The 16,787-nt window shown below is 50.4% G+C and overlaps 1 protein-coding gene across 3 annotated transcripts in view; it reads right to left on the bottom strand.

The window, feature by feature from the left end:
* Window positions 1-16,787, bottom strand: part of SIN3B (SIN3 transcription regulator family member B) — a 50,641-nt gene that overhangs the window by 19,368 nt on the left and 14,486 nt on the right. For all 3 annotated transcript variants that reach the window (XM_045379608.2, XM_005588342.4, XM_005588343.4), the window contains exons 5-8: window positions 12,638-12,781; window positions 7,954-8,076; window positions 6,482-6,571; window positions 5,325-5,443 (exon numbers count right to left, since the gene is read on the bottom strand). In XM_045379608.2, coding sequence (XP_045235543.2) covers window positions 5,325-5,443; window positions 6,482-6,571; window positions 7,954-8,076; window positions 12,638-12,781 — 476 coding nt within the window. The remainder of the gene's footprint in view (window positions 1-5,324; window positions 5,444-6,481; window positions 6,572-7,953; window positions 8,077-12,637; window positions 12,782-16,787) is intronic.

The raw sequence follows: 16,787 nt of genomic DNA, 5'->3' as shown, positions 1-16,787 counted from the left end.
GAAGGCAGAGAACATGCAAAGGGCTGGCTTTGGGGCTGGAGCACCCCGGCTGCTACCTAACAGCACGCTCAGCTCACCTATGAGTGCTTGTCCTAGGGTAAGTCAGAGGCATTTGATCTGAGTCTCAGTTTCCTTATTTATTTATTTTTTTGAGACAGGGTCTCACACTGTCACCCAGGCTGAGTGCAGTGGTGAGATGAGGGCTCTGCCGAAACTCGAGTGATCCAGCCACCTCAGCCTCCCAAGAGGCTACAGGTACACGCCACCACTTCTGGCTAGTTTCTGACGAGGTCTCACTATGTTGCCCAGGCTGGTTGAGTTTTTTTGTTTGTTTTGAGACAGCTCGCTCTGTTGCCCAGGCTGGAGTGCAGTGGTGCAATCTCAGCTCACTGAAACCTCTGCTTCCTGGGTTCAAGCAATTCTCCTGTCTCAGCCTCCCGAGTAGCTGGGACTACAGGCACAGGCCACCATGTCTGGCTAATTTTTTAAAATTTTTAGTAGAGATGGGGTTTCACCATACTGGTTACGCTGGTCTTGAACTCCTGACCTCAGGTGATCCACCCGCCTCAGCCTCTCATAGTGCTAGGATTACAGGCGTGAGCTACTGTGCCAGGCCGCGGTCTTAAATTCCTGGATGCAAGTGATCCTTCCCCCTCGGCCTCCCAAAGTGCTGGGATTATAGGCATGAGCCACCATGCCTGGCCCCTCACCTTTAAAATAACTAGGAACTGTATTGAAATGCATCAAATATGTTTTAACTTTATGAATTACTTAAGATGCTAAAAGAAAAAAAAAAGAAAGGAAGGAAAGGACTTAATTGGTACCCTTGGGAAGATGATATGAAAGCAGCTCATCACTCGAGGCTGTGACTAGGGAGGAATCGAGACTGTAATCAAGCAGCTATCCTGGGCCACGGTGATCCTCCTGTGCATCCCCAAATGAGTGAGCAAACCTGGGAGGCTAATATCACAGAAATAACGGGCAGGGACAGGTAGAGGGGCATAAGGATAGAGATAGTAAGGACTAGAATTGGAGGGAACCAGAGGTGAGACGTATTAGAAAACAAAACCCAGGGCCTGGGCACCATGGCTCACACTTGTAATCCCAGCATTTTGGGAGGCCGAGGCAGGCGGATCACTTGAGGCCAGGAGTTTGAGAACAGTCTGGCCAAATGGCAAAACTCCGTCTCTACTAAAAATACAAAAATTAGCCGGGCATGGTGGCAGACGCCTGTAGTCCCAGCTACTCGGGAGGCTGAGGCAGGAGAGGCACTTGAAGCCAGGAGGCAGAGGTTGCAGTGAGGCGAGATCGCACCATTGCACTGCAGCCTGGGCGACAGAGTAAGACTCTGTCTTGAAAAAAAAAAAAGAAAGAAAGAAAGAAAAAGAAAAAGAGAGAGAGAGAAAGAGAGAGAGAGGAAGGAAGGAAGGAGGGAGGGAGGGAGGGAGGGAGGGAGGGAGGGAGGGAGGGAAGGAAGGAAGGAAGGAAGGAAGGAAGGAAGGAAGGAAGGAAGGAAGGAAGGAAGGAAGGAAACAAAACCCGGATGGGGGTGAGACTGAGCCATGTATTTGGTGCCCACCTGGGTGGCTGCACCTTCATTAGTGCAGGAGGTGGTCACTCCTGAAGTCAGGACACTCTTGCAATGAGATGAGCAGGGACTGGAACGGTACATGGGGGGCTCCTGGAGTCTGTTTTTGAGGGTGGTGGTGGGCAAATGGGTGACTGCTTAATAAAGGTTCAAGCCATTTATTGGCCATGTGGGTTCTTGGGTCTGTGCTTTATTTTACATTACATTACCATTGCTCCCAGGCCCCTCCACCCAGTCCCAGTCCCCTCCTGAGGCTGACCTGGCCACCAGGGGTTAGAAGCTGCTGTTAGACCTGACCTGCTAATGAGGCTTCTCTTTGTGCAACAGAGTAATTTTTTTTTTTTTTTTAATACAGGGTCTCACTCTGTCACCCAGGCTAGAGTACACTGGCGTGATCATAGCTCACTGCAGCCTTGAACCTATTTTCCATTAGTTCTAGCCTGGGTAACAGAGCAAACTGTCTCAAAACGAATGAACAAATGTATACACACACACACACACACACACATATATTTTTTAAGTTAACGCAAAAGGGCTCACACAGCACCTGTCCCCAGGGTTGATTTAACTTTTTCCCATTTAGAAAAAAAAAAAAAAAAAAAAAGTCCAACCTACTGCCAGCGCTCATTTAATTTTACATAAACACACTCTTTGAAGCTGAAGCAAATCTGATTTTCAATGTGAAAGTAAAATATAAAAACTGTTCTTGGAGTTATTTCTAAACAGAACATCAGAATCATCTGAATCACCAGAATCGTCTATTTTGGAACAGTCAGATTCATCAAATGAATCTTTGGCAAACAACTGTTTGAGAACAATGTTAACATCAAACGTAGGAATGCTATATTTTCCAAGATTTGACATTTTCAGTGATCAAGAATTACTATATTTTGTAACTGGAAATATCACTACTAAAAGCAGAATGCTACACATAAAATGGTATCTTTTATTTCCAAAGTTGATATGAGAGCAATGCAAAAATAGTAATAAAAATGAGATGCTTCATGGCAAAGTTATCTCGGGGTAAACGCTGCAGCCGCAAGTGCCGTCAACCACTATCCTTGGGGTAAATGGGAAAAGGGTTAAGGAAGGACTGAATGGGCTGATCACGTAACTTGTGCACCCACCATGTGCGAGAACCATTGAAAAAAAGAATCGTGGCCAGGCATGGTGGCTCATGCCCATAATCTCAGCACTTTGGGAGACCGAGGCAGGCAGACCGCTTGAGGTCAGGAGTTCGACACCAGCCTGGCCAACACGGCAAAACCCTACCTCTACTAAAAACACAAAAATTAGCCAGGTATGGTGGTGCACATCTGTAATCCCAGCTACTCGGGAGGATGAGGCAGGAGAATCGCTTGAACCCGGGAGGTGGAGGTTGCAGTGAGCCAAGATTGTGCCACTGCACTCCAGCCTGGGCAACAGAGCAAGACTCTGTCTTGAAAAAAAAAACTTCACGTGTTATTTTTCTCGATGCTCTTCCTTTCTTTAGGTCGATCCAAGTTTGTGACTTACATCATTTCCTTCTGCCAGAAAAAACCTCTCTTTTCCTTTTATTGGTGAGATTCTGTTGTATTTGAAGGGCCCTGCAGGTAGTACCCACCTGCAGCTCTCGGGAACTCCACGTAGGTCGGTACACTCACTATCCCCATTTTACAGCAAGGAAACAGAGTCTCAGACTGCCCAAGTGATGCACCCCAGTCACAGGGCTGATGTGCAGGAAGCAACACTGGCCCCGGCTGGCTCCCAGGTCTCACACAGCGCTCACAAGCCCGCCTACCCCTACTGTGCACACTCCTGTGAGCCCAAGAGCAGACACAAGTGTACACAGTTGCTCCCAGGCCCCTCCACCCAGTCCCAGTCCCCTCCTGAGGCTGACCTGGCCACCAGGGGTTAGAAGCTGCTCTTAGACCTGACCCACTAATGAGGCTTCCCTTTGTGCAACAGAGGTGTTACTTTTTTTTTTTTTTTTTTTTTGGAAACAGGGTCTCACTCTGTCACCCAGGCTAGAGTACAGTGGCATGATCACAGCTCACTGCAGCCTTGACCTCCCAGGTTCAAGCTATCCTTCCAGCTGAGCCTCCCAAGTAGCTGGGCCAAGAGGCGTGTGCCACCACCCCCGACTAATTTTTATATTTTTTAGCAGACAGGGTTTAGCCATGCTGCCCAGACTGGTCTCTAATTCCCGACATCAAGTGATCCACCCACCTTGGCCTCCCAAAATGTTGGGATTACAGGTGTGAGCCACCATACCCAATCCGAGCCCGATCTAGGTGTGAGAATTTTTTTTTTTTTTGAGACGAAGTCTCGCTCTTGTCGCCCAGGCGGAGTACAATGGAGCAATCTTGGCTCACTGCAACCTCCGCCTCCTGGGTTCAAGTGATTCTCCTGCCTCAGCCTCCCAAGTAGCTGGGATTACAGGTGCCCGCCACCACGCCCGGCTAGTTTTTGTATTTTTAGTAGAGATGGAGTTTCACCATGTTGGCCAGGCTTGTCTCGAACTCCTGACCTCAGGCGATCCGCCCATCTCAGCCTCCCAAAGTGCTGGGATTACAGGTATGAGCTGCTGCGCCTGGCCCAAGTGTTAGAATTTTAAAAAGTATTTAACAGGTGAATCTCCAGGGAATTATGCTGGGGGAAAAAAAAAAGCTTCTCCCAGAGGGTTCCTCCTGTACAGTTCCGTCACTGTAACATTAGTGTCTAGAGAACAGATAAGTGGCTGCCAGGGGTTTGAACAGACTCCAGCTGAGGCAGGGTTTTGGGATGGAGATAAAGGTCAAGGCCAGAACCCTGACAGTCCTGAAGCTATTCAGGATCTCCACTGCGGCGGATACACAACCCTTCACAGTGAGAAAGTTGTATAAAAACACACACACCAGACGTGTACGAGTAACATGGAGAGTCTGGAAAGATCGGGGGGTTGTGTGAGAGTCAATACAGGAAGTCCTCACTCAACATCATCAACAGGTTTTAGGAAGCTGTGACTTTAAGTGAAAAGATGTGTAACAAAACCAATTTTGCCACAAGCTAATTGACACATAAACAAGAATGAAGTTCCTACAGCATATTTCTGGTCACAAAACCATCATCGAATTTCTAAAGAGAGATCGAAACACTTCTAAAATGAAACACTGAAATGAAGGCAAGCCACATGTACACATAAAAAAGATGAGTAAAAACAAGTAAAATAATGATTTACCCAATTATCCCAATTCAGGGTCTTGGGTGGCCGGACCCCATCCCAGCAGCTCAGAGCACCAGGGGGGCACCCACCCTGGACAGGATGCCAGCTCACTGCAGGGCGCTCACCCCGCCACACTCACTCAGGCTGGGGCCATGGAGACTCACCGCCTCACCTACACTTAACCTAACATGCACATCTTTGGGATGCGGGAGAAAATCCCCACAGACATGGGGAGAACGTGCAAACTCCACTCAGACCAGAAATGAATGTTTTTTCTCATCGGTGTTACAACAGTGTTAAATGAAAAGGCATTATTCGAGGACCCTGTATTCTGGTGAGGATACTGACTACAGATGTTACTGTTAAAGGAACCAGCTGGAGGATACCCAGGTGGTGTATCGCTCCTTACAAATGCATGGGAATTGATAATTATCTCAATCACGTCAATTAATAAACAGGACTTTAGTAAAGCACAAAGTAACTAAAAACCAAGTAGATGGAGTTGACAGGAACAGAACCCCCATGGGGAGCCCCGGGAAGTCAGCTGCTCACCCCAGAAATGGGCTGACGAGCTGCAGGAGCTCGGAGCCAGACACCAGCTCCTGGTTGAAGAGTGCGATGCAGCGGAGGAAGTTTTCGTACACCTCCTGGCTCTTCAGCACACGGCGCACCTGCGGAGAGAGCAGTCAGGGACCACTGTGAACCCCTGCTCCTCAGCCTCTGGGCCTGACTCACTTGGAAGTCACCCACATGGGTGTGCGACATGGGAACCAGCTGTGTCTGTAAGTAAATGAGATCTGTGCTGCAATTCACACAGCCCATGCACATAATCCATGCACCAATTCACGGCCTGTGCACACGATCTGTGCAGCATTCACATCCCATGCATGTAATCTGTGTAGCAATTCACACAGCATGGGCACAAGAGCCATGCTGCAATTCACAGCCCATACACGCCATCTGTGCAGCAATTCACACAGTTTGGGTACACGATCTGCACAGGAATTCACACAGTCTGTGCACGCCATCTGTGCAGCAATTCACACAGTTTGGGTACACGATCTGCACAGGAATTCACACGGTCTGTGCACGCAATCTGTGCAGCAATTCACAGTTTGTGCACATGATCTGTGCAATTCACACAGACCATGCATGTGATCCGTGCAGCAATTCACACAGCCTGTGCACGCAACTGTGCAGCAATTCACGCAGTCCACGCATGCGATCCATGCAATTCACACAGTCTGTGAAAGCACTCTGTGCAGCAATTCACAGTTTGTGCACACGGTCCTTGCGGCAATTCACACAGTCTGTGCACGCGATCTGTGCAGCAACTCAGCCCATGTACACAGCCACTTTGTTTGCTCTGCCCACAGACCCTGGGCGGGAACCCCACAATCATCCCTGATACCCAAAAAAGCTACACAGCTGCAGGGTGGCAGATGTGTATGTCTTCATACTCTGCTTGGACTCTCAGCACCCACTGTGGACTCCCGCCCACACCACATGCCTGGGCTTCAAGGTGGCCCACACACCCTTCTGCAGTGAAAGCTGGGGGCCAGCCCATCCTCCTGGTCCCACCTGTTCCATCCTCAGAGTGCACCCACCTTACCTGCCCCCCTCCCCCAGTCCTGGGGCAGGCCCAGGGAGCATCAGCCCACCCAGCTGGACATGGCATCCCTGAGATGGAAGCCAGGGCCCACCCTCACCTTGTCAAAGAAAGAAAATTCCTGCAGAGTCCCGTACTTCCCCACAGCAGCGATGGACAGGTCTTTGGTACCACGAAGTTTCATTTTTTTCTGTGGGGAGAAATTCCATGCAGTTAACTCTGCCTCCCACCGGTGGCCTCTATCCATCGCTGTCACAGAGTCACAAGAAGGCTAAGACCGTGCTTTCCTTTGGGAACTGCCACAAGGTGCTCAGTGAGGGATAGGCAGGAGCCTCCCAGTTACCCAGGATCCCCGAGATGACACCTCTGGAGCTACCCGCCACTGCCAAATCCGAGATCTCCATCTCAGAGGGTAGGGCTTTGGGTAACAGGCAAGACTGCCACAGCATCCAAACGGCAAGGAAGATGTGCCCCTGGCTACGACAACCTCAGAATCCTCTCCCTGTTTTGTCCTGAGGGCCAAGACAGCAACAAGAAGCGGACAGGAAGAGGGTTGCACTGGGAAGACCCTGGAGAAGCCAAGTGTTGAGTCTCTGCAGGCTTTTGTCTCTAAGCTGGACTTGGACCTGAACTTGGACACACAATCATGGCAAGAAGGACAACACTGTCTATCCAGAACTATCTCCAAAGTGCCTAAAGAATGGGCATGAGCTGGGTGCAGGGGTTCACGCCTGTAATCCCAACACTTTGGGAGGCTGAGGTGGGAGGACTGTTTGAGCCCAAGAGTTTGAGACCAGCCTGGCCAACACGGCGAAATCTCATCTCTACAAAAAGGTGTGGTGGCGCACACCTGTGGTCCCAGCTACTTGGAAGGCTGAGGTGAGAGGACAGCTAGAGCCCAGAGGTCAAGGCTGACTGTGCCATTGCACTCCAGCCTGGGTGGCGGAGTGAACGCCCATTCCCCCACCAAAGAAAGAATGATGAGGACATGCCAAAAGGACACAGGAGCCAAAGGGACCCTACCGGCCAAATGTGGAACAGCATGGACATCAGCACTAGAACGGATTATAACCCAGAGTCCATATCTAATATACATAACTAAATAAATGGGAGAACGAGGAAGTTCCCACCAATAGTAGAAAGCCAAGTAGTAACCGCAAGAGGAATAATGGAATCGGAAAACCACCACTGCAGGTGAAGGGCGTGACAGGATCTCTGCCCTCAGCTCTGCAGTGACCAACCCGAACAAATGTGCATGGTGGCCTTGCCTGTGAGAGAGTCCCGAGGGTGAAAAGGAGACTGAGTGGTACACCGTGTTTCTTGGGACCTAGGGTGGGGGTAACACTCCTTCCTCCTCTTCCTCACAATAATCTCATGGGACAGGGAGAACGGATGAACAGCCACCTTAGAGGAGAGCCGACTTCCAAAGGTCCCACCGCTGGTGAATCTCACACAGCCCCAGGTCCAGCCCCAAACCCCTGCTGGGGCCTCTGTTCCCTGGCCACCTGCTGGGAAGGCCCGATTTGCTGGGGCCCCTGCATGCGAGCACGGCTGCGCGCGGCTGACGGGTACCTTGGCGGGTGCAGACACGGGGCGCAGGAGCGAGGGCCGGGAGCGCTTCCTGCTGTGCTCTGGGGTCTTGTCGTGCTCGTTCTTCTGCACACTGTGCATTTCGCATGGCCCGTTTCCTGTAAACTGAGGACACACGTGGGAGGTGGTCAGCACCGGAGACATGGCTGGGCCCATGCACCAGAGCATGCAGAGCTGCTTCCAGCTCAGCCCACAGCCCGGTGGGCACTGGTGGCCACAGGCGCCAGGCCAGATGCTCCATCAGTGCGTGAGGTGACTCCAGCAAGACGCTCACATTCCAAGGTAACCGAATCTTCACAGACTAACACTGCTAGGCTGGGAGAAGGTTCCTGTGAGGCCTTTATGGGTAAGGGAGGGAGAGGGGCCAGGGGTTTCAGGAGGGAGACACCTGAGTTGGGTCTTCCCATGCGGGGGCTCATGTGGCGAGCCACTGGTGGGGCACCTCGCCGCGTGCATGCCAGTGCCACAGAAACACAAGGTGCAGTGAGAGAAACAGGCAGCAAGGGGAAGTGGCTGATTTTCGCCAGGGCACTGGTGGGGGCCTTGGGGCCAGGTTTTGAAGTCTTTTCTATGAATGAGAAAGCATTTCTGGGGGATGATGTCGTCACTTGCTGGGAGCAGAGTGGGGCTCGTGACTGGTTTGGGGCCTGCCTCCCAGGCTCTACACCAGCCATCGGCTAACAGGTCAAGGATGCTTGTCCCGAGAACGGTGCCTACAGGGTGCCAGTGACATTACAAAGAACTGTTTTGCAACAGTCTATTATGAACATACTGGAAGGCTGGACGGGCAGGGGACGATGGACAGACCGCAGCTTTTCTGCAGGATGTGGGCAGGGCTGGAGAGGCCCTACAAGGTTCTGTGCTACTGCGGTCACCTCCATCGTACTCCCCCTTCCCCTGCCACCACAGGACCGGCACAAAAAGACACCTCTAAAGACCTAAAGTGTGGGTGAGGTGGACAAGTCATGGTGCATCTGAACAAATCAGCCAGCAGCGATCAGATACCATGAGCTGGCTCTGGGCTGCTGTTAGAGACAGGCATACCTGAAATAAAACAAACAACAACAACAACAACAAAAAATAATAAGGAAAAAACCCAAAAAGCCAAGGGGCAGAACAAACAGGATGTCGTGTGTTACTTTGTAAAAAGTACTTGTTGCACATGCAGAGGAAATTTCTGGAAAGATATAAGACACTTAGAAGTGCTAACCTCTGAACAGAACTGAGTCAAGGGAGAGGAAGTTTGCATTAAAAATTTGATACTCCTGCTAATACTTATTTTTTCATTAGTGTATACTGTTTTTACAATAATAATAAAGACATTATTTAGCCACAATACTACTACTACTAATAAAGACTTACTATTTAGCCACAGCCAAGACTCAGAAGAATTAAACTTATTTGGGGGGAATAATTACCCAAAACTCAAGGTTATTTCGAGAGCTGTAAGTGGAGACTTTGGCATCTACACAACAATTCTCCACTGGTACATCTTTTTTTTTTTTTTGAGACGGAGTCTCGCTCTGTCACCCAGGCTAGAGTGCAGTGGTATGATCTCAGCTCACTGCAACCTCTGTCTCCTGGGTTCAAGTAATTCTCTTGCCTCAGCCTTTCGAGTAGCTGGGATTACAGGCACGAGCCACCACATGTGGCAATTTTTTGTGGATGCTGGAACAGGTGCAAACTGATTCCCAAAAGATGCAGCTGGGCAACCATATGACAAATGCTGAACAAGAACAGGGGACCTGGAGGGGAAACCTGCCACGCGTCCAGTCAAGTTCACCAAGCAGGTATAGCAGATCTTCCCCAACAGTTCACATGGTTCTTGCTTTTCAGTTAATCTCCCAATCATGTGAACATCTGAGCTAGATGGACCCCCAAAGACCACCTAGGCTAGGGAATGGCAAATTAACACAGGGCGTGTTTTCATAAATAAAATTTTATCAGCACCTAGCCACACCCATTCCTTTTGTAAAGAGTTACTGGTACCCAGTCATGCCCATTCAATTTGTAAATAAAGTTTTGTTGGTACCCAGCTACACCCATTCATTTTGTAAATAAAGTTTTATTGTCACACAGCCCTGCCCAGTCATTGACATATATATTCCATGACTGCTTTCAAGCTACTAGGGCAGAGGTGAGTCTTTACACAGAGATCAGCTGGCCTGCAAAGCCTGTGATATTTATTATCTGGCCCTTTGTAGAAAAGGTTTGCCAACCTCTGATCCAGGCCAGTCAAATTTAATTAGGGCAATGCCAAATTTCATCTTGGTTTCTTTTTCCTACAGTTTTAATATACATCCAAAAGTTAACATAAAGATTATACTTCACGCAACAGATGCTGCAGTGCTTTTAATAATTTTAAAAAGTTGATCCCATCTTTCTAAATACACAAGATGGCTCTAAGAACCCAATACACACTAAAAATCTTAAATTGGTAACAAATGTTATTTAAGAGTCTCATGCTCTACTGACTGAGCTAGCCAGGCACCCTGCATAAATGCCACTTAAAGAAACCATGGACTGGGCACAATGGCACATGCCTGTAATCCTAACACTTTGGGAGGCCGAGGTGGGAGGATTGCTTGAGGTCTCAGGAGTCTGAGACCAACCTGGGCAAATCTGTGAGACCCTGTCTCTACAATTAAAAAATAAAAGCAGGCCGGGCGCAGTGGCTCACCCCTGTAATCCCAGCACTTTGGGAGACTGAGGCAGGTGGACTGCTTGAGGCCAGGAGCTCGAGACCAGTCTGGGCAACATGGCAAATCCCTGTCTCAACAAAAAAATACAAAAATTGGCCTGGCATCGTGATGGTGCCTGTAGTCCCAGCTACTCAGGAGCCTGAGGTGGGAGGATCACCTGAGCCTGGGAGATGGAGGTTGCAGTGAACAGTGATCAATTATGCCACTGCACTCCAGCCTGGGTGACAGAGAGAGAGCTTGTCTCAAAAAATAAAAACAAACAAACTTTAATGCAATAAAACTTCACACACTAATGGCTACTAAAAAAAAAAAAAAGGCAAAAAAAGAAAAAAACCTGGAAAAGAACAAATGTTGGCCAAGATGTGGAGAGACAGAAACCGCAGTCCATTGCTGATGGGAATGTAAAATGGTGCGGTCACTGAAGAAAACAGTTTGGAGGCTCTTCAAAAAGTCAAACACAGAATTACCACGTGACCCAGCAATTCCACTCCTAGGTGTCTACCCAAAAGAACTGAAAACAGGTGTTCAAACAAATCCTTGTAATGAATGTTGATGGCGGCACTGTTCACAACAGCCAAAAGGTAGACACAACCCAAATGTCCATCAACAGAATATGGATAAACAGAATGTGGCTCATCCATCTAACAGAGTATGATTCAGCCAGAAAAAGGAATGAGCACTGAACCATGGCAATACATGGATGAACCTTGAAAACATGATGCTGAGTGAGAGAAGCCAGACACAAAGGCCACATAGGGTGATATTCCACCAATCTGAAATGTCCAGAATGGGCGAATCAAATTCACAGAGACAGGAAGCACATGGGCAGTTGCCAGGAGCTGGGGGAGGGGAAAGGGGTGGCTGCTGATGGAGACGGGGTCTCCTTTCAAGGGGACGAAAATGTTCTAGAACTCGGTAGTGGTGAAGGTTGTACAACACTGAGGATGTACTACATGCCATGGATTGTTCACTTTCTTTCTTTTTTTTTTTTTTTTTTGGAGACAGAGTCTCGCTCTATCGCCCAAACTGGAGTGCAGTGACCGGATCTCAGCTCACTGCAAGCTCCGCCTCCTGGGTTCACACCATTCTCCTGCCTCAGCCTCCCGAGTAGCTGGGACTACAGGCACCTGCCACCTCGCCCGGCTAGTTTTTTGTATTTTTTAGTGGAGACGGGGTTTCACCGGGTTAGCCAGGATGGTCTTGATCTCCTGACCTTGTGATCCGCCCGTCTCGGCCTCCCAAAGTGCTGGGATTACAGGCTTGAGCCACCGCGCCCGGTCGGATTGTTCACTTTCAAAGGTGAATTTCATGTTACATAAATGTCACTTCAATTTTTTTAAAAGTCTTATGTTCACAGTGGGGGAAAAAAGGGGAACTGGAACAGGCAGCCCTGGCAGCTTCAGGCCACAGGCAGGGGAGAAAGGCTGACCGTGCAGGGTGAGCCCTGAGCCTCCCCGTCTAAGACCCCTCCTCGCCCATCTCTGCTCTCTACCACCATGGTCAGGGCCAGGCCACAGGCCACCCCCGCTACTGGCTCTTCCAGATCCAACGTGCTGGAGCTCCAGATCAGTCTCACAGGGGAAGCGATGGTGGGGGACCCAGCCCTCCTGCACCTTCCCACAGGGCTGGGGTCCCAGGCAGGGTGGGGCTCTGCAGAGCAGGCACAGGAGGTGGAACCCCTGGGCCCATCATCTCCATTGGAAGATGCTCTCTGCTTCCCAAACCACCCCGATACCTGGGTATTGTCTGTACAGAGAAGCACCTTGGAGAATCGTTTACGAGCTTGCTGGGCAGGTGGAGCCTACAGTGAGGAACCCCTGGGTATCGCAACCTGCGTAGCTTCTGGGGGACCCCAACTGTGGCCTGGAGGGTGGATGGGCCTGGCCCAGCCCTGGGCCAAGCTGGCTGGAGCCCTCCCTCCTCGCTGAGGCCCCCGAGGCTGGGCAGGGGCTCTCCGCACTCACCAGAGACCGCTTGGCTTCGGGCAGGAATTGTCCAAACTCGGAGAGCAGGTCCTCCTGGCCCCGGAAGAGGTTGGCCACCTCGGTGAACACCTCCTCTTCGGACATGCCTCGGAACGGTCGGCCCCTCGTGTTCAGCTGCTCCTTCTGCCAGTATTCAGGAAAGGGAAAACAAGTCATTAGCCAAGGAGTGCTATGCCCTGGGCTGGGACACTCAGGCAGCCCTCTGTGAAGGGGACGGGATGACGCTCAGGAAAGAGCACCTGCCAGAGGAGCCCACAGGACTGTCTGTTCACGTGTGCATCTTGCTGCCCAGCATGGCCTGAGCCCCAGCCATGGGCAGGGCCTGTCCAGGAGTATGGGGGGGTCTCGAGGAGGGACACCTAGCAGTGTCCACGAGCAGAGGAGGCAGGGAGGTGTGAGGCTGGCTGGAATCAGGGGTGGGCTGGGGAAGTACAAGGTCAGGGGCGAACCCCAGGCCTTCCGAAGGGAAATGGGGAGTATGGAACGGGGGAGCGCTGGGCCGTGAAGGGAAGGGACTTCCAAGCCGAGGCACCTATTGGCCCAGAGTCACTGAGACCCAAGGAAAATGGCCTGATCCAGAGCTTAAAGCAACAAGAGGACCAAAGGGAATCCAGGCTGGAAGGCAGAAATGGGCCAGCAAAACCAAGATGGCTGTTAGAAATATGTCCTTATCAATTTTACACCCAAGAGTGTCACAGAACAAGAGGCAGTGGAGCTGGGGCCTCCCAGATAATATGGCGTGGCTTCCAGTGTCCCACTCCACGGCTGCAAAGCAGGAGGAGTCCCTGCGCTGGCACCTCCCGCCCCTCTGCGCCCACTGCAGCCTGTGGGAAGGGAAGCAAGTTTTAAATCTTGGCACCAGTGGCACCTAAACTGCAGGGGAAAAAAACACCACCCTTCCAAAAAGTCATCAAAAGCCACTAAAAAGCAAAACTTAAAAATGAGCAAAGGCCACTCAGTTCAGATAATAAATAGAAATGATCCATCTGCATACAGACAGAACAACGACCACATTGACTGAAGTTTAAAGAAACAATTTAGGCTGGGCATGATGGCTCATGCCTGTAATCCCAGCACTTTGGGAGGCTGAGGCAGGAGACTGGCTTCAGTCCAGGAGTTCAAGGCCAGCCTGGGCAATACAGTGAGACCCTATCTCTACAAAAAATTTTACACTTGATCTTAGCCAAAAGGCTGAGAAATGATTTAAAAAAAAAAATTTAAACATTATGTAGGCATAGTGACACCCTCCTGTAGTCCTAGTTACTTGGGAGGCTGAGGCAAGAGGATTGCTTAGGCCCATGACCTCAAGGCTGCAGTAAGCTACGACCACGACAGTGCGTACTCCAGCCTGGGCAACAGAGCAAGATCTTATCTAAAATGAATAAAGAAGAAAAGAAACAATGACCGAATTGACTGATGTTTAAAGAAACAATTTAAAACAGTGCCACAGCCATCTTCTGCTCATCTGACTACGCAGACAGAAGAGGCTGGGATTTCCGATGAGGGTGTGGGGAACTGGTGCTCTCAAACATGGAAGGCAAGACCAGGTGCAGTGGCTCACGCTTGTAATCCCAGCACTTTGGGAGGCCGAGGCAGGCGGATCACCTGAGGTCAGGAGTTCAAGACCAGCCTGGCCAACACGGTGAAATCCTACCTCTACTAAAAACACAAAAATAACCCATGTGTGGTGGCGTGTGCTTGTAGTCCCAGCTACTTGGGAGGCTGAAGCAGGAGAATCGCTTGAGCCTGGGAGGTGGAGGCTGCAGTGAGCCGAGATTGCGCCACTGCACTCCAGCCTGGGTGACAGAGTGAGACTCCGTCTCAGAAAAACAATCAATCAAACACCCAAGGCAGAAAGATAAACTTGTACCACCTTTCAGAGGGAAATTTAGTGATCTCTATGAATGCATAGTACACCCTCAACTTAGAGAAGCAGTTTGTGGAAATTCATGCTGCAGACAGTCAGTTCTGCTAGAATGCTTATTTTGAACAAGACGTCTGTCTAAATGAGATACAAGTACTGGGAATAATTTGAACATGAGATGAATTTTGTGTTTGCTTCTCTTCTATTTTGTGCAGGAGAAACACCAGGTGAATGCAGACACCGCTCCTGGCTGACCAGGACCCCGTGGGAGTATGCAAAACCACGCCAGCACCTCCCCCCCCCATGTCCGGGCGCTCTCTCAGTGTTGTGTTCCCTGTGTTAGGGGCCAGCCCTGTCCCCATCTGAGGCCATGATGACCTGTCTGATTTCAGATATCCTCCTCCTGGCCTTCACATAATTCACAGGCTGCCACCACATCCACAAACCAACCTCAAGTCTCTTCCAAGGTCAGTACCCTATTTGCTGTAGCATTCATGTAATTCCTAGACACTTAACACGCACACAACGGTGCTGCTGTTTAGAGTCGGTGCCTATCTTTTTTTAAGTGTCACTGAGGAAGTTTTTGAATGTCATACCCTGAGTCTGTTTCCCCACGAACCCTGCAGTTCCCATGACACTCTGCAACTGTGCAGAGTGAGCTCATTTTTAGGGACCCACTTATGTGAGGGTAGAACTAACCGTTCGCCCCAGCACACACGGGACATGCGTACGTGGCTGTATAATGGGTGACAGTTACCAAGGGGTGACCTGAGACAGGCTTGTGCCTGAATTTGTTGCTCAGTTAACCTCACTGAACCCAGGCTCGTTGGCACCACCAGTTCTGTGGCCATTTTATGGATAAGAACCCCAAGGGAGAAGGTGGCAGAGATAAAGTCTGAAGGAAAATCCCACAAAGATGGAGAAACAGTAAGTAACACATGGCCAGATGGACCCTAGAGCTGCCTGGTTTGGTTCTAACAGTATCCCTGAAATATCTGAACCAACATTCTAAAACCAGGATAATTTACACAACAATTCAGACTTATATTTAAAAAAAATAGACAACCTGAGGCTGGAGTCACCAGGGGCCTGGTTTAAAATGCAGATACCATCCAGCTGGATGCAGTGGCCCATGCCTGTAATCCCAGTACTTTGGAAGGCCGAGGTGGGTGGATCACTTGAGGCCAGGAGTTCAAGACCCACCTGGGCAACATGGTGAAACTCCATCTCCTCAAAAAATACAAACATTAGCCAGGTGTGGTGGTGAGCGCCTGTAGTCCCGGTCACTCAGGAGGCTGAGGTGGGAGGATTGCTTGAGCCCGGAGAAGTAGAGGCTGCAGTGAGCCGTGAAGATGCTGCTGCACTCCAGCCTGGGCAACCGTGAGACCCAGTCTCGAAAAAAAAAAAAACAAAGAAACTGCCGATGCCAGGAGGGCCCTGATGAATGGGAATCCTGCATGGCGGCCCAGGTGTCTGCATTCTCAACCAACTCCCAGCAGCCTGGTTTGGGTTCCGGGATACTGCACTGTCCTTCCCATGGCACTCCCTCTGAAGGAGTCTGTGGCAGCCCCTCACTGTGACCTCGTCTAAATGCATCTCTGGCGTCTCTAACCTGCCCCTTCCCATGCCACAGAACAGTCACTGCTCTCCCGTGCCACTGCACAGACTGCTCTCCTGCGCCTTCCGAAATGTGATGAGCCCATGAAGCCTGGGAGGGGCCCATGGATTCTACGATCACAAGCACATCCCTCCACACAGACGAGACGCTCACAGCAGCCACCGGCAACCACTCATCCATGACAAGCAAGCGTTCTTAGGGCTGTACCAGCCTCTCACAGACACTAAGGCCCATGATGATGCCGGCACAGTGGACAGCAAATGCCTTGGAGTTCCCAGCGTGCAAATTCTATCCATCTGATCTTAAACACTTAAGCTGAAAAGAATCCCATTTCTTTTTTTTTTTTTTTTTTTTTTTTTTTTTTGAGACGGAGTCTCGCTCTGTAGCCCAGGCTGGAGTGCAGTGGCCGGATCTCAGCTCACTGCAAGCTCCGCCTCCCGGGTTCACGCCATTCTCCGGCCTCAGCCTCCCGAGTAGCTGGGACTACAGGCGCCCGCCACCTCGCCCGGCTAGTTTTTTGTATTTCTTAGTAGAGACGGGGTTTCACCGTGTTAGCCAGGATGGTCTCGATCTCCTGACCTCGTGATCCACCCGTCTCGGCCTCCCAAAGTGCTGGGATTACAGGCTTGAGCCACCGCGCCCGGCCA

Source organism: Macaca fascicularis, chromosome 19, assembly GCF_037993035.2.
Source record: "Macaca fascicularis isolate 582-1 chromosome 19, T2T-MFA8v1.1".
NCBI classification, from domain to species: domain Eukaryota; kingdom Metazoa; phylum Chordata; class Mammalia; order Primates; family Cercopithecidae; genus Macaca; species Macaca fascicularis.
Note: the sequence above shows the minus strand (reverse complement) of the source record. Positions and strands in the feature narration are given on the sequence as shown.